The following is a 21,127-nucleotide window of genomic DNA, read 5'->3' as shown; positions in this document are numbered from 1 at the left end:
TCGGGAGGTAATGTTGACATACCGCTAAGATTTGTGTCCCTTCTGAGTTTCTGTAAGATTTTGTTTTCCTTTCAACATTTAAAAAACTTGGTCAACATATGGGATTACCCATTGGAATATATCCTGGATTTATCATGTCAGAAGAGAGGTTGAGATGCTCCAGAGTCTATCTAGAAGTATATATTTTTTTCCCCAGATCTCACCTTGACATTTTACATTATTTTACTTTAAGTTATTTAATATAATTCAGACTTTTTAAATCCCTTTTTACTTTTTATATATCAGTGAATTAACTGAGCCATATTACACTAAAGAGTGTAAATAAATGACATAAATAACTGCTGAGTCAAAAATCTGTCCAGAGGAACAACTGTAGCTAATCTTCACTATGCCATTTGAATTCGGGAGACTACTTCATTTGTAATGGTAGTTTTTCCTTTTGGAACTAAGTTCTTTCTTTATCCTCATACTTCAATGGCGTGTTTGGAATGTGCTAAATTTTCATAAACTTTTATACTTAGCTTAAATTATCATTATTGATTAGTCCTCATATTTTGGATTAAGTCCCCAAAGATTTTGGAAGATAAATGGGGAAGCACTCGATTACAGGAGAACAGTGTCACTTTTCGATAAAAAGGGTTATATATAGCTCTTTATATTTAAAAGACAAAAATTTATTTTTAGGAGGTTGACACATGAATAGGACTTTTTCAAAATTTTGTGTCTTGATTTTGAGGAAGGGGGCAGCTAAGTTTTTCTCCCAGAATTAATTTGAATGATGACACTTTACTGTCACTTGGATTCAGTGACTGTGCGTTATTCCTCCACTAGATTGTATGTTCTTTGAAGCCATTGTCTTCTCAATATGCTTAATTTCCTTCAAGTACACTAAAACCTGACTCATCTGGAAAAAAACAGGCCAAGAAGCTGAGTTCATGTAAAGTTTAAAATAATATAATTTTTAATATATTGAATTAGTTTCTGACCTAAACTAGAGATATAGGTGTACCTGCTTGAGGTATCTTTGTTTTTATGGAAAATGCTTTTATTGCATGCTTTTTTTTTTTTTTTTAATAACTTTCACTGTTCACAACCTGATTGGAAGGCCTTTTCCTCAAATAGCAACTTTTGGCTATCTTTGTTAAATTAATAGACCTTAAAAGTATAATTCAAATTAATGGTTTAAATTTAATTACAGATTGAAAATGTTTTCTCTTTTGTGACTTAATTTTAAAAGCAGGCCTGACTGAATATGGGACCTGTATAAAACAATTATGTGGTACTACTAATTACGAAGTTGCTATATACTATATAATAAGACTGAGTATATCTAATATTTAGCTTGCCTCTTAAAATTCTCAGACTGCTATTCAGTTTTAAAAACTACCCACAGTTTATGAACTACTCAGGAAAATTTTCCCTTTTAATTACTTCTTCCTGTAGTACTCATAAGGGCTGGGGCATTTAGGATAAACTAGAACATTTTCATGTGTTTATGGATACTTGTATAAACTGAAAGTGTTTTGATTTCCCACAATCCTCCAAAGGACTGTTTATTTATTGATGAGTTGTGTTGATATTTTTGCTGTTATAATTTCAGCAATGGAGTTCAGTGAACATTTGTCGAGGAGAGCCTACTTCTAAGCACTGGGGATAAGACAAAGAGTAAGATACGGTCCATGCCTCAAAAAAACTTGTGGTTGGTGGTAAGTTCTCATAAGATTTGCTTCATCTGAGCAACACTGGGATTGAGGGAGCATCTGAAGGCTGCTGTCTTGGAAATTTTTGAGGAAGTGTTTCTAAAACACTTAAAAATACCTGAGTCAGGGCTTCCCTGGTGGCGCAGTGGTTGAGAATCTGCCTGCTAATGCAGGGGACACGGGTTCGAGCCCTGGTCTGGGAAGATCCCACATGCCACGGAGCAGCTGGGCCCGTGAGCCACAACTACTGAGCCTGCGCGTCTGGAGCCTGTGCCCCGCAACGGGAGGGGCCGCGATAGTGAAAGGCCCGCGCACCGCGATGAAGAGTGGCCCCCACTTGCCGCAACTAGAGAAAGCCCTTGCACGAACCGAAGACCCAACACAGCCAAAAATAAATAAATAAATAAATAAAGTAGCTATAAAAAAAAATTAAAAAAAAAAAAAAAAAGTGACTTGTTTCTGTGGTCAACATGTTTAAAAAAAAAAAAAAAAAAAAAAAAAATACCTGAGTCATGTCAGTCTGTTTGAATAGAAGAAATCGATATGAAAAGTCTTTTCTTAAAAAGTGATTGTCTTATTTTATAATATATTCTTTTTAAAAAACCATTTCTGATAGCTGTGTTTTATACATTTCTTTTTATCTGAAGTATCTCTGGTCTTCTGGAAAATGTCCTACATAGCACTAGCCTTCAAACTATCAAAGTAAATTTTCATTGTAAAATGAATTAATTGTCTTTGTGCCAGCTAGCAACTCTTTATAAGACTGTAAGGTATGAAAAACTACATCTTTATTTTTTTTACATACTTCAAGCATTTTACAAACCAATTAAATAGTTGAGGATAGTGCATTTTGACATGTATGAAATAATTTTTTCAAGTAAGCAATCAGTCTCTACTACCATCAGATCATAGTCATTTTTAAAATATGTTAATACATACATATTAAAGTATGTATGAAAAAATCTAAAATGTTAATAAATATGTTTATCAAATAGCAATGGTCTTGGGGTTTTTTTCAACATAATTAGGGAGTTTTAAAAATATATGAAGATAAACAGTTACCCAAATACAATGTGATGTATTATATTCTCTTATGCATCAGTATTACAGATGTTGATTTGCTTTTAAACTTTGAACGTCATATTATTTATATGAGAATTTTAAAAGAACAATTAAGTTCTTTTGTTTAAAAATAAATGTTTTACTAGTCTCAGATGCTGAAAAATGCCAATGCAAGTTTTACATGGTAAGAGGTAGGTACATAATTACAGTATTGAATTTTCTTTAAAAAATTTTCTTTCAAATTTTTTTTCAACTTCAATACAAAGTATTGAAGTAATAACTCAAATGCAGCAACTGAAGCCCAAGTGGAATTCTCCACTGGATTGGAAATATAAAATAATTAACAAACTGGTCCTTCACCACAGATGGTTTGAGAAGCACTGGTCTTGAACTTTACATGCTACGTAGTAGGTGCTCAGAATTACTTGCTGAATGAATGAATAAATAAAAAGATGCCACTGGTAAAAAAAAATATTTCCTCGTACTAACGTTTATGTATTGTGCGTGACATTTTGTTTACTTGTTCAGTATTCATCCATTATCTGTAATAAGGTGAACGAGAACTGGGTTAGGAGTCTTTTACCTGTTAGCCATTTATTTAATCAATACATGCCAGTCAGTCTTTCTCTGCCTTTAAAATTTCCTCATTCAGCTTCAAATGAAACAGCAAATGTGAAAGTACTTTTTCCTTTTTTAATAAAACTGGGTTTTACAAATGTCAGGTTTCATTGTTATTAACAAACCTTTTTTTTTTTTCTTTAAGTTTCAGGTGTACAGCATTATAATTCGACATCAGTATACACTATAAAGTGATCACCACCACAAGTCTAGTTACCATCCATCACCGTATGGTTGAGCCCCTTCACCCATTTCTCCCACCCTCCCAACCCCTTCCCCTCTGGTAACCACTAATCTGATCTCTGTATCTTATCAGTTTGGTTCCGTTTTATTTTGCTTGTTCATTTTTTGTGTGTTTTTGTTTTGTTTTGTTTTTAGATTCCACATATATGTGAGATCATATGGTATTTGTCTTTCCCTGTCTGACTTATTTCGCTTAGCATAATTCCCTCTAGGCCCACCCATGTTGTTGCAAATGGCAAGACTGTTATTTTTTATGGCTGAGTAGTATTCCATTGTATAATACATATACCACATCTTTATCCATTCATCTGTCAATGGACACTTAGGTTGTTTCCATTTTTTATTCTCTCTGAAACCTGGCATCACACTTCTCTATGAAATATGAATTATGAAAAAACTAAAGAATATTGGTCAGGAACATAAAACACAGGAAGAGAATATTGCTGTGAAATAAAAGCTGGTCTGACTAGCCCCAATGCTAACACTCTGCACATCTTTGTGATGTCCACATTGTATCACAACAATAATAAGAAACCCTCAGACTCCTGGAGTGCCTTTTGAACTACCCAACAGAGAATAAATTATTTTTGATATAGTTTTAGTCAAGTGTATTTTACAGTATTTTAACTCTTTAAAAATTAATTATCCAATATGGCCATATGGTACCTGCATATTAACCAGACAATATTATTAACCAAATCTTCCTACTCTGCAGTCATGCCAGCAAAAGTTTATTAAGTGCTATAGATGCCCACATATAAGGCGAGGTTTTCTCCAAAGTTATCAGAAAAGAGAGTAATGCTTTGTATTTGGGTCTTTACAAAGTCAAATTACAGAGTTCTCTCTCAGTTACATAGCTTTGAGAGCAAAGTACTGTCTTGGGAAAACATTACCATGGAAATCACCTCAGTCGATGCTACTTTTAAATGCTTGTAGAGGTCACCTGAGAGAATTGCTAGAAAAGATAGCAAAGAAACAACATGAATTTAATAACTTATTCTTCATAATCACTAGTATAGATATCAATGTAAACCAGCCTTTTAAAGATGTTTAAAAAACAATATGTGATTATGTTGCAAAGATCAAGAATAAATACTTGTAAGATGCACTGGATATACTATTATGCAGCTGAATAATTCCCATGGGCATCTGTTATGGGCTGAATTGTGTCCTCCCCAAATTCGTATGTTGAAGCCCTCACCTCCCAGTGTGACTTATTTAAAGATAGGGCCTTTAAAGAGGTAATTTAGGTTAAATGAGATCATAAGGGCTGGGCTCTAATCCAGCATGACTACTGTCCCTAAAAGAAAAGGAAGAGACACCAGGGATGCATGTATTCAGAGAAAAAAGCCATGTGAAGACACAGCAAGAAGGCGGCCATCTGCCAGCCAAGGTAAGAGGCCTCAGGAGAAACCAAACCTGCTGACACCTTGATCTCGGACTTCCAGCCTCCAGAACTGAAAGAAAATAAATTTCTGTTGTTTAAGCCACCCAGTCAACGGTACTTTGCTCTGGTGGCCTGAGCAGACTAATACAGCATCCTATATGTTGATTCGAATGGTGGAGTTTCCCAAATGGGATAGATGGAAGTTCAGATTACGTGCCCCAGAAACCTGCCAGATGGTTTAGAGTGGCCTTGCTCATGAGGACAAAGCAAGTGGCAAAGATGTTTGTGAAGTTTGATTGAAATTGTTTCATAAAATAAGCATGAAAAAGGTAATGTTCTAAAAATATTTTTAATATTAAAAGTTGACGTTCAGGGGCTTCCCTGGTGGCACAGTGGTTGAGAATCTGCCTGCCAATGCAGGGGACACGGGTTCGAGCCCTGGTCTGGGAAGATCCCACATGCCACGGAGCGACTAGGCCCGTGAGCCACAACTACTGAGCCTGCGTGTCTGGAACCTGTGCTCCGCAACAAGAGAGGCCGCAATAGTGAGAGGCCCGCGCACCACGATGAAGAGTGGCCCCCGCTTGCCGCAACTAGAGACAGCCCTCACACAGAAACGAAGACCCAACACAGCCAAAAATAAATTTAATTAATTAATTAATTAAAAAAAAAAGTTGACGTTCAACTATTTCATCTATATTCCTTTACGTTTTTCTACTAGAGTTTGCTTAAAAAACTTTGGGGTTTTTTTTTGATGAGCTTTTATTGGAAGAAATGGGAGATTGCCTTGTAATTAGGCTTTCTGCAAATTTGGGTTTTTTTAAAGATTAGAATAAAGTATAGCCCTCATTAAGAAATAACATGATATTAGTATAGGGATCAGTCAAATTAACTTTGGTATAAAAATGGCATTACTGTGTACAGAATTTAGTTGAGTTTCAAACAAATGCTGTCGGGATAAGTTTGGTAGGGGTTGATCCTGTAGATATATGGTATGAATAGCTATTCGTTTTTTAAATAATACATCAGATTAGAACACTCTCCTTTATCCCATGCTCTTACATCAGTGGCCATTGTTTTCTGGTTCACAGAAAATGCTGGTATTCACTGAGTATAAATGGAGATGTCCAGTGATGTGCTCCCATTTCTTTTTTTAAAATTCAGAAACCATGTATTTCTCATCCTAAAGAGTTACAGGTAGTCCCAAATTATGCATTTCCTTGAAAAGTTTATGCAGAAAAAAATCAGTCTATTCCCAAGTTCCTCAGTGAAGATAACACATTACTGACTTCACTTTGAACTTGGACATGCTCCAAGGTGGAGATCCATGAAGCAGTAACTATTAAACAGGGAACACTTAAACACACAAGTTTTCTAGGCTAGTTACCTCTATGACAAAACTGACAAAATGCATGCATATACCCTCTTCTTCAAAGTTTCCCTACCATGGAAATTTCCTACCCAAATCAGAAGCCATTGCACCCAATCAAAAGAGCTTTTCTGGTGAAGAGGTAAAACCTCAGGAACCACAAGATGTAAATAAAAGAAATATTATTGCCTTGTATTGAAATCAACACGAGGAGATGCATATAAAATAAGAGGCTATAAACTGAAGTACGAATTTTGATCAAAGTGGGGTTTAGGTGCATGTATGTTCCATGTAAATGAACTTTAGGTGCTTCCCAGTTCCACTTGGTCCAGAGAATAGAATGACACTCACGTAAGGGACATGGTTCATATGAATAAGCATTTAGGGTCTAAAAGAGGTTGAACCACAGTGTGCCCACCTCACTGGCAGCGTGATTTTCTAGGGGATCTCAGTAACAACTATCATCAGTTGCTATGGGTGTCTATACCTGCAGCACTGAGTATAATGCTGTGTACACAATAGGTGGTAAGTGCAAATTAAACCAGTAAGTGTCTTGTCAGTGTAGTTTTGGAAAGATGGAGAAGGGTGGGTACTGTGAACTTTCTTTTCATCATAACCTTAAATTATTTTTCATCATTCAGGTATTTCTGTAGTATATATAGAAGAATGTGAAATTTATAGAATTACAGGATTTATGAGAAAATCGACCAGTATATTAAATTGAATAAGATGTATGCAGCTGGAAAAATGATTCTGGAGTATTTATCAATGGCATGAGTGTCAATCTTCATGCTCACGTAGCTGCTCCTCTGGCTTTTCCTCTGCGGGGAGCTCCTCTCCGAGGCCAGCGTCAGCTGCACCATCATCCTGTCTGGCTTGTCTCCGTTGTCGGTCGTGTAGCTGCCCAGGTCGTTCACCTCCCCGTCACTGTAGCTGCCGTCCAGCAGGACCGTGCGTGGCTGAGGCAACCCGCAGGTGCAGGGAAGCTGCGGACACAGCAAACGCACGTTGGGATGCGAGCTCAGCATCCTCTCTCAGAAGCCCTTCCAAAGAAGCTGCTAGTGGAGAGCATTGCCTTTTTCTAGTTTCTATTATGGGGTTGGGGGAATAATGGTGGTGGCACAGTAAACATTCTAAAACAGCAGGTAACCCATCAAATGTTAGGAAACATCACGTCATATCAGAGACCCACAAGAAGGTTCATGATCAGATAATCGGCATGTTCTCCATGAGATCATAAACTGATATGAGCCCTGATAAAAATGTTTACAATTATTGCGTGCATGTGTGTGTGTGTGTGTGAGAGAGAGAGAGCGACGGTGGGGGGGTGGGGGAATTTGAAAGGTGTGGCATTGTGGGGATAGTTCCTCCTATGTAGCTAGAGTTTTCTGGAGCAGATAACCATTGAATTGCAGACAGGAGGACGAAAGGGAAACCAGGTAGGAGGGAAGATGATCTGGGAAGTGATGGGAGATGTATGAGGTCACATGTGGAGGAAAATTTCCTAGAATGGAGGATATGTTTCCCTGGAAGATTTTATATATATATAAATATATATGTATAATATATATATATGTATATGTATATGTATATAAATATATATGTATATATATTTATATATATAATGTTTATTGAAGCATTTATTATAGTGGCAAAAAATGGAAACAATATACTGCCCATTAATAGGGGAATAAATCATGTTACATCCAAGCCATTTATTATTATACCACTATTAAAAAGAATGTCTTGGAAAAAGAAATTCCTGGAAGCTTCGTTTATGATACCTCTATGTTCATAAATCATTTGTTCCACCGTGTTGAACTGCCATTTATTTTTATCACTAAACTACCAACACCACCAAGATTAAAGGGACCACGTCTTAGCTAACTTGGCTTAGCAGCTCCTGGTATATGGTAGGTGCCAAATAAATATTTGAATGAATGAAAGAAGTAGCCCGGAGTAAATTTCACACCGTTTTTGTTTGCTCTTCACACCAACCCATGAAGTAGGTGGAGGAGGGGGTGTCATCGTCCCATTTGACAGAGGAGGTTGGACCTGCCCGGGGTGCAGAGCTAGTCCAGGCCCCCGTTCCCGGGCAGACACTCCGGCTCATGGTAAAGTCACCTTCTCCTGCGGCCTCCGCTCTTTGCGCTCCTGCACGGTGGTCAGGTAGTTGACGGCCGCGTACTCTAGCACTGAGAGGAACACGAACACGAAGCTGACCCAGAGGTAGATGTCCACAGCCTTGATGTAGGACACGCGGGGCATGGAGGCATTCACACCCGTGATGATGGTGGACATGGTCAGCACCGTGGTGATCCCTGCAGACACCGTGAGAAAGAAGCATGGGTTTGTCTTTCACCAAACCCACCGGATGGCTTCGTGCCTCTGTTCTTTCTCCCAGCTGCTCCTCTAGCCTAGAATGTCTCCATCCCTGCCCCCTCTGTCTAGCAAACACCTGCTCACCTTCTCAGTTTTAGCTTTTACGAAGCTTCTCCTGTTCCTCCAACCCCCATGCTCACCCTTTCCCGGCTCTGTATCCCTGCATCTTCATCACAGCCTTTGCATCACTCTGTTCTTCGGCAGAGAGCCCCTGACAGGTTGGCAGGGTCTTTCCATTCAATTGCACAAAGCAAAGATTGCAGGGGCGTTCCCTGGTGGCCTAATGGTAAGGATTCCGGGCTATCACTGCCCTGACCCGGATTCAATCCCTGGTCGGGGAACTGAGATCCCGCAAGTCGCAGGGCACGGCCAAAAAATAAATAAATAAAATAAAAATAAATGAATAAAAAAACAAAGATTGCATATACGAGCAAGTATATATATTTCTTGTAACTCCTTCTCCAGAAAAGGGAAAAAAGGTACACAAGTTTTGTTTTAATCTTTGTGCCCTTGTTGCTGGTGTAGAATCTTGCAGTCCTGGGCCTATATTACCAGCTGTCAGGGCACCTCTGGCAGAGCCCCATCCCACCATGCTGCACCTGGCTGCGCATTCTGCCGTGTTGACTTGAGGACTCAGTCAATTTTACCGAGAATGATGTTAACCTCATTTATGGGAAACAGATCTTTTAAACTAGAATGTTTATTTATTGAGCACGGTAACTGTTCAAGCTACAGAACAACCGTTAAAGGCCAGGGCATCTGTCAGTGGAAATTTCCCCAAGATTTCAAATTAAGCTCAGAACATTTGCTTGGCAAACACCAAATCACAGCGGATTGGGGTCATCTTAAGGGCCAGCGCCAATCCTATTTCACTAAAAACTGGTGGGTCATCTCTCCTTTGAAGCTCCTGGACGTATTAGCAATAGTGCCGTGTGTGGAGTGGGTGCGATATTTAAAGCGGGGAAGAGAGTTGATAGCAAATAGCTGTTGATGGAAGGCTTGTAGAGTAGGGATTCTCAGACTTGAGTATGTATAGGAATTACGGGGGCGGGGTGGGGGGTGGGCAGTAAAACAATGATAATAATAGCTAGTTCGTGAGCTTTTTTAATGCGAATTAAGTGGGATAATGTATGTAAAACAGCCCAATACTTCACAATTAGTATTAGCTGTTACTATGTTACCTTATGGATTGAAAGCAGTGACAGACACCAATGATAAGGTGTTTTTATCTTTGTGAACCAAGGCAAAAGATCACGAAGACTTGATCAACAGATCAATGAGTAAGTAGAGGAAACCAGTCAAGACAGGAAAAGGTAATAGATGTGCAAGAAAGTGGAAAAATAATAATAAAAAAAAAATTTGGACAAGCAATTTTAAAAAGCGAGACTTCCTAAAATCTGGTTAGTTTTCTGACTTTAAATTGAAGAATGTGGGACATCCCTGGTGGCACAGTGTTTAAGAATCCGCCTGCCAATGCAGGGGACACAGGTTCGAGCCCTGGTCCGGGAAGATCCCACATGCCGTGGAGCAACTAAGCCCGTGTGCCACAACTACTGAGCCTGCGCTCTGGAGCCCGCGAGCCACAACTACTGAGCCCACATGCCACAACTACTGAAGCCTGCGCACCTAGAGCCCAAGCTCCGCAACAAGAGAAGCCACCGCGATGGGAAACCCGCGCACCACAACAAAGAGTAGCCCCCGCTCGCCGCAACTAGAGAACGCCGCACGCAGCAATGAAGACCCAACACAGCCAAAAGAAAATAAATAAAATAAATTTTTAAAAAAGGAGAGATAAATTGAAGAATAATTTGCTTACAATAAAGTGCACAAATCCTAAATATTGAGCTCAATGAATTTATATATTTCTATAACTACCATACAAATCAAAATATAAAACATTTACAGAAAAAAAAAATTACTGGGGGAGCTTGTTCAAAATGCAAATTCCTGGTCCTCTCTCAGAGCTTCTGATCCTATACATGTAGATGGGACCCCGGATTCTTCATTTTAAACAATTTCCCCCAGAGACTGTCACAAAGATCCCTTGGGCCACCTTTGGAGAAACCCCATTACAGAATGTGACTTTCTTAGGCAGGTGGGCAGAGGAAGCACCACAGACCAGGACCAGCCACCCCAGAACTCAGCTCTAACAAGATTAAAGATGAGTTGTTTACATGGGAACCTATGGGGACCTAGAAACAGCTTTGCTGCATAGATTTTTTCTCTTTTCTTTTTTGGCCTCAATGCTTTTGGGATCTTAGTTCCCAGACCAGGGATGGAAGCCAGGCCCTCAGCCATGAAAGTGCAGAGTCCTAGCCATTGGACCACCAGGGAATTCCTGCTACGTAGATTCTTAATAGTGGCATTTTACCTGTGAATGAATAACAAAGTTTTTCCAAGTTATAATACCAACAGGGGTTCAGGACCAATTTGGAAAGAAAGAATGGTTTTATCTGGAAGGAATTACTTGTGTTTTCAGATATCTGGAATGTGCACTTGAGAGGTTTCTTACCTAAAGGGACTCTGGCGGGCACAGCTCTGCGGTCGATCCAGAAGGACACCCAGGACAGCATGACCATCAAGGTGGCGGGAAAGTAGGTTTGCAGCAAGAAGAAGAAGATGTGGCGACGCAACGTGAAGTTAATGTAGAGACGGTTGTACCAGCCTGGGGGACACAGGAAGAAAAGAGGACACACAGCAGAGCCACTCAGCTCCTTCATAGGACAAACTTTATTCAGAGAATCATAAATGCCTTAGACGCTTCCCTGGAAACTTACCCTACCTTTATAAAGGGGAAGTGAGAAAAACCATGGAACAGGGTGATTATACGATAACTCATACCGCATGGGTGAGTGAGTCCATCTCAAGGAATTTTGGCCCTCATTCTGTACGTAAAGGGAACCAGGCCATTGAAGACTCTTGTTACTCAAACTACGGCACAGGGCCTGGAAGTACCGCCATCACTTGGTTGCTTGTTGGAAATGCAGACTCTCGGGCCCCGCCCCAGATCCTACTGACTCAGACCTCCTTTTAACACTCCTCCCCACGTGATTCCTATACATGTTAAAGCTTGAGATGTATGGATTTAACAACGCCCATTGGATTTCTCATGGGGGAAAATATGTTTGAAGTTAAAATACCACGCTAAGTACAACGATGCATTTAGGCTATGCTTTAGCTCCACCCTGTTGTTCTTTACGAGGAAAACTTACAGGGAGGAGTTGAAAGGAACAGGAGAATGGTGGAAGGAGAGGAAAAGGCAGGATAAATTTGACATGATGAGGACTGAAAATAAAATGGGGACTTGGCAACATGAACTAGAAAACTTGGCATCCAGGACAACTTTTGTGCAACGGTTATAATTATAACAGCTCCAAGAAGTGACTGTGGAGGTGCTTACAGACCGAATGCCTGTGTCCTTCTCAAAGTCATGTGTTGAAACCTAATCCTCTATGTGATGGTATTTGGAGGTGGGGCCTTTGGGAGGTCATTACATCATGAATGGGATTGGTGCCCTTATAACACGTGTCTCGGAGAGCTCCCTCGCCTCCTCCCCCATGTGAGGACACAGTGAGTCTCTGAACTAGGGAGCGGGCTCTCATCAGACACTGAATCTGCCGGGACCTTGATTTTGGACTTCCCAGCCTCCAGAACTGTGCGAAATAAATTTCTGTTGTTTGGAAGCTACCTAGTCTATGGTACTTTGTTATAGCAGCCTGAAATGGACTCACGCAAGGAGGAAGGTCAAAATGCTAAGAGTCAAAGGAATGGGGGATCCCCCAAAGGACCAAGACTGGTGGGTGATGTATGCAAAAGATAAGAGACGCGGGATTGCCACATGTTGGAAGGGAGCAGTGCCCTCTGATACAGATCAGAGAGACTCAAACGGTGGCACTTCTCTGGGTAGTCAACCATGCGATGTTTTAGCAAGAGAAACTGCATAAAGATTAGAGCAAAATCAGCCTGAAAGGTAATTGGTCAAGAAAGAGGCAAGGGTTGGAGAGAGTGAAGCTCAGCTGTAACCTCAGCTGCCAAGAGGAAGACCACAGCGCCTGCCCTCAGGCAACGTCGGTGCAGGGGAGGGTTGGCAAGCTTGCCCAGGCCCTTGTTCAGAAAGCAACAACACTGCCCACAGAGAATGACCAATGACCAGTAGTTCCTGCACCGTGGCTCACAAGAGGGTCATAAGAGGGCCCGTGCAAGCAGTATGGTAGGAGGGGATTGGTTAAGAGAGAAGCACTCAAAGGGGCTAAAGCCAAGAGAACGTGAACGGAAAACAATAAACCTGAAATTGGACTATTTCTTGCCTGTAGGAGAGGGCGCTCTGGGAGTTATATCAGGGTGAGATTCCCGCTGCTAAACTGGCGATGCTGTCGTCTCAAATAGACCTCCCCACGGAGCCCTTATGTTGGAGCCCTTACCAGCATTTTCTAGGTTATCACTTCTGATGCTTCGGAGGTATCAAAAAATCACCCCCACCCAATGCTCACCACCCTCTAGACCTGATCTAGAAGTCCAGATCCTTGGTTTCAAATCCAAGTGGCACAGGCTCTGCTCACTTGACAACAAATTCACAGGCTTCCTGAGATGGAGGATGCCCGCCCCCTCTTAGCCCCGCCCCCTCTCTTAGCCCCGCCCCCACCTGTGCTGCTGTAGAAGGCCAGTTTGGTGGTGGTGTGGAACTCCTGGATGAGGAACTGGGAGAGTGAGATCCGCTCATCTGTCTTTAAAGAGTCATTGCCTTTCTTCCAGTACAGCATGAGGTCGTCTTCCGTGTATGCATCTGAAAAGACAGAGACAGCGTCAGACGCCAGGAAAGACCACAAGCCTGTCTGTGAGGCTCTGTGGGGATTGGGATAAGATCGTCTGAATAAACGAACCGCAGTCTAAATGAAGCAAAAGTAAATCCAAAAAGACAAATCTAATTCTCCTCAGCCTTCCAAAAGTCATCAGGGAAAAGCTCTCAGGCCTAAATGCTCATCATTGCTGCAAAAGTGCTCACCCCTCAATTCAGCCTTAAACCAGATGAAATTGCTGTATTTGTAGACCAGAAACTACAATTTGCTCTTTTAAAAAAATTTTTTTTGCAGGTTAAATAGCGGCAACATTTCATATGGTTCCGCTTTCTAAACCATGGGTGATTTAGACCCTTCTTTTTTCAAAGGGTGACGATGCATTATTGATGGCAAGTTCCTGTAAACACTCTCTCAGGTAATAAGGGCTGCATTCTAGCAAGAAAGGACACGTAAAGAGATGCAGCAGAACAAGTCCCTTCTCTGCAGGCTTCCAGTTGCTCCTGCCCAGGGTAGCATCAAAGCGATTCCCCTGAGGATTGCTTCCCCTCTGGCGCTACACTTCCCCACCTTGCCCACTTAGCTGAGCACACCACCTACCCCAGCCAAGCAGACCTACCTGCTGCCTGGGCAGAACTGGGATAAAACCCTCAGGGGTTGCCGGTCCAGTCTGCTCGTGTGTAAACAAACAGTTCTTTCTGGGGCTCCCTGAGGCTCTATTTTATTCCTCTTTTATTCTGCCTCTAACCCTTGACCTGTGTGATGGCTGCTTTCACGTGTCCCCTTGGCCAGGCTATAGTAAGAACCCAGTGATTCAATCCGACGCTAATCCAGGTGCTGCTGGGAAGATGCTTTGTAGTTGTGACATCTACAACAAGTTCATGTGAAGTAAAGGCGAGGATCCAGATTAATCTGGGTGGGCCTGATCCAATCAGTTGAAAGGCCTTAAGAGCGGACCTGAGGTTTCCCCAAGGAAAAAGACATTCCACCTGTGGGCAACAGGGTGGGCTCCAGTCCGAGAGAGTCCCCAGCCTGCCCTTCCCCACAGCCTGCCTTGCAGGTGCTCGCGGAGCCCTAAGCCCTGGTCCCCTGTACTAACTCTCTCCCTGTGTATCTCCTATGGTTCTGCTTCTCTGGTGGAACCCTGACAGATGCCGCTGCCTGGGTATTGTGGGGAAAGCAAGGTACTGGAGCCAACGATTAGTCCTTCGCTCTGTTACGCCCCTCCTCTGTGTAATGGAGATCACAGTAACCTTCTCACAGGGAGCTTGGGAGGATTCAAGGACAGAGCAGGCGGAAAGCCACGGTGCAGGAGGCAGTCACCCCTGTGGTCCTGGGGTTTATTCCCCCTGATCCCACACCGAGCGCCCTGTGGAGCTGTCCATGCGGCCCCTGCTACATGGGGGTCCACATCCCTGCGTGCCTCGGCCCTGGATGACTGGGGCCAGGGGACCCCTGCTACACCACCACCGCCCGGGGAGGCTTACCGAGGTGCCCTGGGCCAACATGACTCCTTACGGGACTTTGATACAGGCTGAGACGTGCCAGTGGGTGTGTGTTGGTTCGGGAGGAGTATAGGAGTGGGAGTCATGGGAGGGTCCAGACTGTGCCCATCAGTGGAAACGTTTTGGCAGAGACTGGAGCACGGGGGCAGGTTCGCAGAGAGCTAGAGATGCCAGCGGCTAGTCCTGGATGCTGCCGCAGCCTTGCTCTTCCTGGGGCTGGTGTTTAACTTTCCAGAGCATGTGTGTATGTGTGTGTGTGTGTGTGTGTGTGTGTGTAAGTTTCCCGAGGTCCCTTAGTTGTACCTGAGCATCTCAGTCACCACCTGCACTCACAATGGCTGTCCCCTGGGGCAATTGCTGCCAAACTTGTTTTTGCCAGGAAATTCTTTCCTCAGTGGAAATCTTATTCAGAAGAGCAATAAAACAGATCCAAAAGGAACTTTCTGGTGGGCTGCGTGTGTGAGTGCTGGGCTGGGGTCTTGAAAGGAGACCCACATCTGCTGAGCCCTCTGCTGCCCCTCCCCGAGCTCTTGCCCTGGCGAACTGGGAAACGTCCAGGGTGCACAGCACCAAAGTTCAAAGCCATTGCCATGGGCATTAAAAGGGTCAGTTAGGGGAACAGAAGGTTTTAGTCCCAAATGTGTTCCTGATTTTCAAACTTACCCGAGACTTCGCATCTATCTAAAAAGTCATTTTATAAGCATCGTCACAGATTAGGAACACATCCTGCTCCTGAGAGTCAGAGGTATTTAGAGTAACTTAGGATGTGTGTGTGGATGTCTGGGGACAAGCCTACTCACAGCTCTCAATTTCGAGCGAGCACGTTTGCGTGTCCAGGGGAAACCGGCTGAAGTCCATGTTGCACATGGCGGTCACCGTAACCCTAGAAACAAAAAGACAAAATCCAAGTGTGCAGAGGCTGCAAAGTACAAGCGCAAAATGATAAAACAAGCAGAAAGCCCTCTGCTCCCTCCCAATATAACTGCCTCCTTCTTGTAAGTCATAAGCAGTGTGCCAGGATTTAGAGAACCAGGCACCTTATGTGTGATACCCACACTGGAGTACTCTTGGGTGCTTATGTTTAACCCCAGGGTCGGTGTGGGGCAAACAACGACTGCACTAAACTCCCATCACATGCAAGCATTGTAGCGAAGCAACGGTCTCATTCCATAAAACAATGTGAAATCACAACTCATCTGATATGGTTTCTTAAACCATAGGAGCATATATTGCTCTCCTGTTTCAGATCATTCAAATTCTTCTTTTATTGACTTTATTGATAGTCAATATTTGTGTCCAATGTCTTAGAAATAATATTCATGAAGTACTTATGCCAGTTGCCGAATTCGGCACTTTTTTTTTTTACAATGTTGGTATTTCTATATTGATAATAACGTCTACTAGTGGACGCAGGTGTTTTTAATGGATAATTCCATGGAGATCACAGTAATGGAAAAACACTGGAAGATCTTACGGTATCAACATGCAAGCACTTGTTGGCATCTAATGGTTTTTTTTTTCAGAGTTTACACAGGAAAGTAAGATTCTGCATCAAAGAAGAAGCAAATACACATTGTTAGTCATGGAAGAAAGATCTCCCGCCCAGTGTGGAATCCCATGGCAGGTTATGATTAACAGTCATTGGCTAGTGAACATACTATTTTTCCTTCAACCACAGAAAATTGGTTATGTATAAGTTGTAAAAGTTATCTGGATAATTCACGGCCAAAAAGGAAAAAAATTCACTTGTAAATGGAAATTTCAAGGAAAAGAGCTTTCTTGAAGAAATTAATTATCCATATATTCACCTTATTTTCCTCGTTCCATTTGAGTGTTGGAATGGTTGTGTTCCGGGAGGGTTTCTGTATTGTTAACAGCTGGGTCATCTTATCTCCCCTAGAAATACTGATATACAGGATGCTTTTTGGGGGGTTGTCAGGCTGGCCCCTGACTTGGACACCTAGTGGGTAGCCAGCCTCCCATTTCTCTGGGCACTTCACCAGCATAACCACACTTGATGGCATCACCAGCAAGAAAGAAACTAGGAACTAAGCTTGGAGACACTTGTGGCACACTTTGGGGACATGAAATGTCAAATGCAGGCAGTTTTTGCTGTGAACAGAAGGATTAAATAGTTCTTCTCTCTGTATCAGTAGGTACAGGAACAGATGTTTTTAGAACCACAGACATCATCAGACTGGTTCTTGGCCCCCTGACTTGATGCTTTTCCACTTGTAGCCCACACACGGAACAAGCACAGCGTGTGGTGGGATCTCACCCGTGTTTATTATTATGCTTCCCCCAAGTCCCTTTCAATTGTTCCAGTGGGAGGATCGTCCCTTGTCTTGGAGGAGAACTTGCCAGGTCCTGTGATTCTCCTGCTTACTCTCATGTGACAGGCAGTCCAAACCCTCAGAAGTAACAAAACACATCTCACTTCCGAAATTAAAAGAATTTTGGTCCGAGATATTAACCAACACTTCAAATTTCATTCACATTGAGACTTCTGCTCCCCCTTCCCAGCTAAGGCAGAGCTGGCATTTCAGTGGTCAGTGTTTGCCCATCTCTGGTCACCTCCTACCTACATGGGTGGAAGTGAGGGCGGGGGGAGGGCAGGACGGTTCTCTGGTGAGGTGGCTTCAAGCTCTCTGGGCCTGCTACGCAGTTGAAGCGGAGACTTTCTTTCCTGTGTCCTTCATTCCCACCCCTGGACACCTGCATCCTTCAGCTGCATCTCCCATACCAGCTCTCGGCTCACCCACTGTCCATCCCACACACACTGAACTACTCCCAACAACCCTGGGAGTGCAGACCGAGCCCACCTGGCTCTGCCCCTAGGTGGTTAGATAGCTTTTCTCTCGCCCACTAACTGCAGTGTCCCCCAACTGTAGGCACACATGCTCCAAGCTCTCCAAGTGGTCCCCGTGGTCCCATTGCAGGCCCGCTCATGGAGTGCTCCCAGCTCTCCCCCAAAACATCTCTTCCTCTCACAATCACTGACTCTCATATCTTGAAGTTGACTGGGAATTCAAGAGCCATGGAATTGGTTTTTTTCAAGCTACCTAGTGTTTTGGTCTGGTCCTCTGAATCCCTGGTGGTGATGTCAGATTGTGTTATTTTGTTGGTGGTTGTTGAGCTGAAGATGCCTTGGCAGCTGCCTCAAATGTGAGGACTCCCGGGAGAATCAACCCAACATGGCTTGGGGAAGGGGTTGCACACCCTTGAGCCACCTGGGTACTCGTGTGAGAGGAGGTATTTCAGGCCCTGCAGAGGGATACCCCATAACCCTGCTCTGAGTCTGGTATCTAACTGCTTAGATTCCAAGCCAGCATGAGTAATGAAGGATTATTTTAAATATTCCTTTGGGAGATGGGGGTGGAAATTCAGCTTCGACACTGCCATCTCTGACTCTAAAGATACACTGCGTCCACGCAGACACACCCTACGTAGACACTGGTGTGTGGACTCAGCTCTACCAAAACCAAGTCTGTAAAACTGAAATGCACCATCAGCACAGCACAGAAGGAGTAAATCTCAGCCAGTAGCTGAGTCGCTTCTCTGTGAAGGCCTGCAGCTCACCTCCACACGCCCTCCCAGGGGGAGGCGGGCACCACAAGTTTCTTAAGTGGGCATACAGGGAAAGCCCCACTGCATGTCTGTGCTTAAGGAAAGCTTCCCCAGGTCAGTGCTTGATGAGCAATTAAACATTTCTAAGGCTACTGCACAGCACAGGGAATAGAGCCAATATTTTCTAATAACTGTAAATGGAGTATAGTCTATCAAAATATTGAATCACTATGTTGTACACCTGAAACTAATGTAATATTGTAAATCAGCTATACTTTAATAAATAAATAAATAAAATAAACATTTCTAAGGTATCTAAGCTTGTGAGAAGAGAAGATTTTATTCTTTATGTTTTCAAAGTGATGCTCAAAATACCATTTTAAATCATCAAGCGGCCCAGGGTCTCCATAGTTTCTCAAGGAGAACACCAGGGAGAAGGGACAAAAAACAAGCCTGTGCTGGCCAGGCAAGGTAAACAAATTTTTTTCTAAACCAAAATTCCAAATTGGAAATTGGGAATCGGAGAAGTTGAAGGAGGCAGGTCTTTGAGAAGAATACGTTAGCTACTTCTCTGACCCGTACTAGAGAAATAAAACTTTCATTAAACGTTTGAAATTGAACTTGAATAGGGCATAAATCATAAGCATCAGCCTGAGAAATTTCCCCAAGTGTATTTGCAAGACGAAACAATTCTTTAAAATATTTACTCGAGGGCTTCCCTGTTGGCGCAGTGGTTAAGAATCCGCCTGCTAATGCAGGGGACACGGGTTCACGCCCTGCGCCGGGAAGATCCCACATGCCGCGAAGCAACTAAGCCCATGCGCCACGATTACTGAGCCTGCGTGCTACAACTACTGAGCCCAATGAAGAGTAGCCCCCCTTCACCACAGCTAGAGAGCCCATGCGCAGCAACGAAGACCCAACGCAGCCAAAGATAGATAGATAGATAGATAGATAGATAGATAGATAGATAGATAGATAGATAGATAGATAGATAGATAAATGTTTACTCATGTGTAGAGTTTGGTTTTCTTGATGTTGAAAAGTCGGCAGCTCCTGGAAAGTTAGAAGCTAAGCTGTTTAAAGCCAAAAAGCAGAATTCCCTGGCGGTCCATGGTTAGGACTCCACTTCGACTGCAGGGGCCACCCGTTCCCTCCCTGGTCGGGAACTAAAATCCCACAAGCCACGTGGCTTGGCCAAAAAAAAAAAGGTAAAAGCAAAACTGCTGTGGTGGGACCAGTGGTTCTTGGTTGACAAAAGTTTTCCCTTCCTCCCAGCTTCAGGAGTAAGAGGACTCCGAGGGAAAGAGGCCCAGAAGGAGGCCAGGAAGGGCTCACCTGAGGCTGTAGAGCACTTTGCCGTCGGGCTGGACCCTCAGCATCACGTTGTCTGTGGTGGTGTCGTGGATGAAGGAGCGCTTGGAGTGCACGAAAAACATGTCGGGGACCCAGATCTTCTTCACCAGCCGGCCGTCAAACGTCATGCTGAGGTTTTTGGTGCTCGGGAAGGACAGCCGCTCGTCCTTCCAGTAGTGCCGCAGGTAGAGGGTCATCGTGAAGTCCTGGGGGCCGAGGGCAGAGAGGGAGACCCCCCCCAGCACTGAACAGCTGGGCGATGGCAGGACCCCCTGTACCCCAGGCTGGGGAGGGAACTGAGCCCGGGAAGGCCTTGCTTCTGGTCCCTGGGGTTTGCTGCCGCAGGAGGCTCTCGAACCCTGCTTGGGACGGGGGGACTCAGCAAGAGGCTCTACAGAGGGGGGACCTGAGCCCCACTCCATCCTGTGACACTCGCCTCCGCTCGGCAAAGGCTGCTACCGCCGGCAATGAGACCCGCAGCCTGAGGGCTCCCAGCCCACGCACAGGGCCAGCCCCAAGTGCCAGACAGTTCAAGCCTCTGGAAGCAGCCCTCAGCCAGGGAGTGGGGTTGGGGGAAGGGTTGGGAGACGGATAAGTACCCCAGCTCCCGGCCCCTCAGCTGGGACAACCCTGAGGTGAGTTCTTTGCTGACTCGGAGTAGCCCCGAGGGACCGAGTCTCACATAGACCTGGTTGGATGGCATGGCCCTTTCTGCTTCCTTCCCTTCCCCTGTCCCCAGCCTCTTCTTGTGTTTCCTGGGATCGCCTGCAATAAACTGCTTGTGCTGGAATGCTTGTCTCAGGTCTGCTTCTCGGGGAACCCAAACTAAGATAAGGCCCTAAAAAGTCCTGTAAGTCAAGGAGTTGTGGAATGTTCTATTTTTTATCTAAGCCCACTAAAAGGGAAAAACAAAGGAAACTTGCTTTTTCTGCATTTTCACAGCCAGACACAGAAGCCACAGCAGTAGCATATATCTGGCTCCTTGGACCCTGCTGTTTATGTTGGAGAGCCTTTGCCCGGAGAACAATCCCAGTGGCAAGACCGTGGACACTGGGGCAGGGAAGATCACATTTGTCATCTGGCTCTGTTTCATACCAATTGGGTAGCTTTGAGCAAGTGTCTCAACCTCCCTGAACTTCTGTAAA

General features: G+C 43.7%; 1 protein-coding gene and 1 long non-coding RNA gene across 2 annotated transcripts in view; both read right to left on the bottom strand.

Moving 5' to 3' along the window:
* Positions 1–1,056: 1,056 nt before the first annotated feature.
* On the bottom strand, positions 1,057–2,655 carry LOC118905356. Its single transcript, XR_005022208.1, has 2 exons — positions 2,206–2,655; positions 1,057–1,818 (listed from the first exon to the last, which is right to left on the bottom strand). It is a non-coding gene; the product is annotated as an uncharacterized LOC118905356 (long non-coding RNA).
* A 3,533-nt stretch (positions 2,656–6,188) lies between these two features.
* GABRR1 (gamma-aminobutyric acid type A receptor subunit rho1) overlaps positions 6,189–21,127 on the bottom strand; it is a 33,386-nt gene continuing 18,447 nt past the window's right edge. Inside the window, exons 4-9 of the mRNA XM_036871797.1 lie at positions 19,965–20,188; positions 15,860–15,942; positions 13,404–13,544; positions 11,274–11,426; positions 8,504–8,700; positions 6,189–7,365 (exon numbers count right to left, since the gene is read on the bottom strand). Of these exons, the coding sequence (XP_036727692.1) occupies positions 7,072–7,365; positions 8,504–8,700; positions 11,274–11,426; positions 13,404–13,544; positions 15,860–15,942; positions 19,965–20,188 (1,092 nt within the window). The 3' untranslated portion in view covers positions 6,189–7,071. The remainder of the gene's footprint in view (positions 7,366–8,503; positions 8,701–11,273; positions 11,427–13,403; positions 13,545–15,859; positions 15,943–19,964; positions 20,189–21,127) is intronic.

The sequence above is a fragment of the Balaenoptera musculus genome, chromosome 12 (genome assembly GCF_009873245.2).
Source record: "Balaenoptera musculus isolate JJ_BM4_2016_0621 chromosome 12, mBalMus1.pri.v3, whole genome shotgun sequence".
Taxonomy (NCBI): Eukaryota; Metazoa; Chordata; class Mammalia; order Artiodactyla; family Balaenopteridae; genus Balaenoptera; species Balaenoptera musculus.
This window is presented reverse-complemented; position numbering and strand designations above follow the sequence as displayed.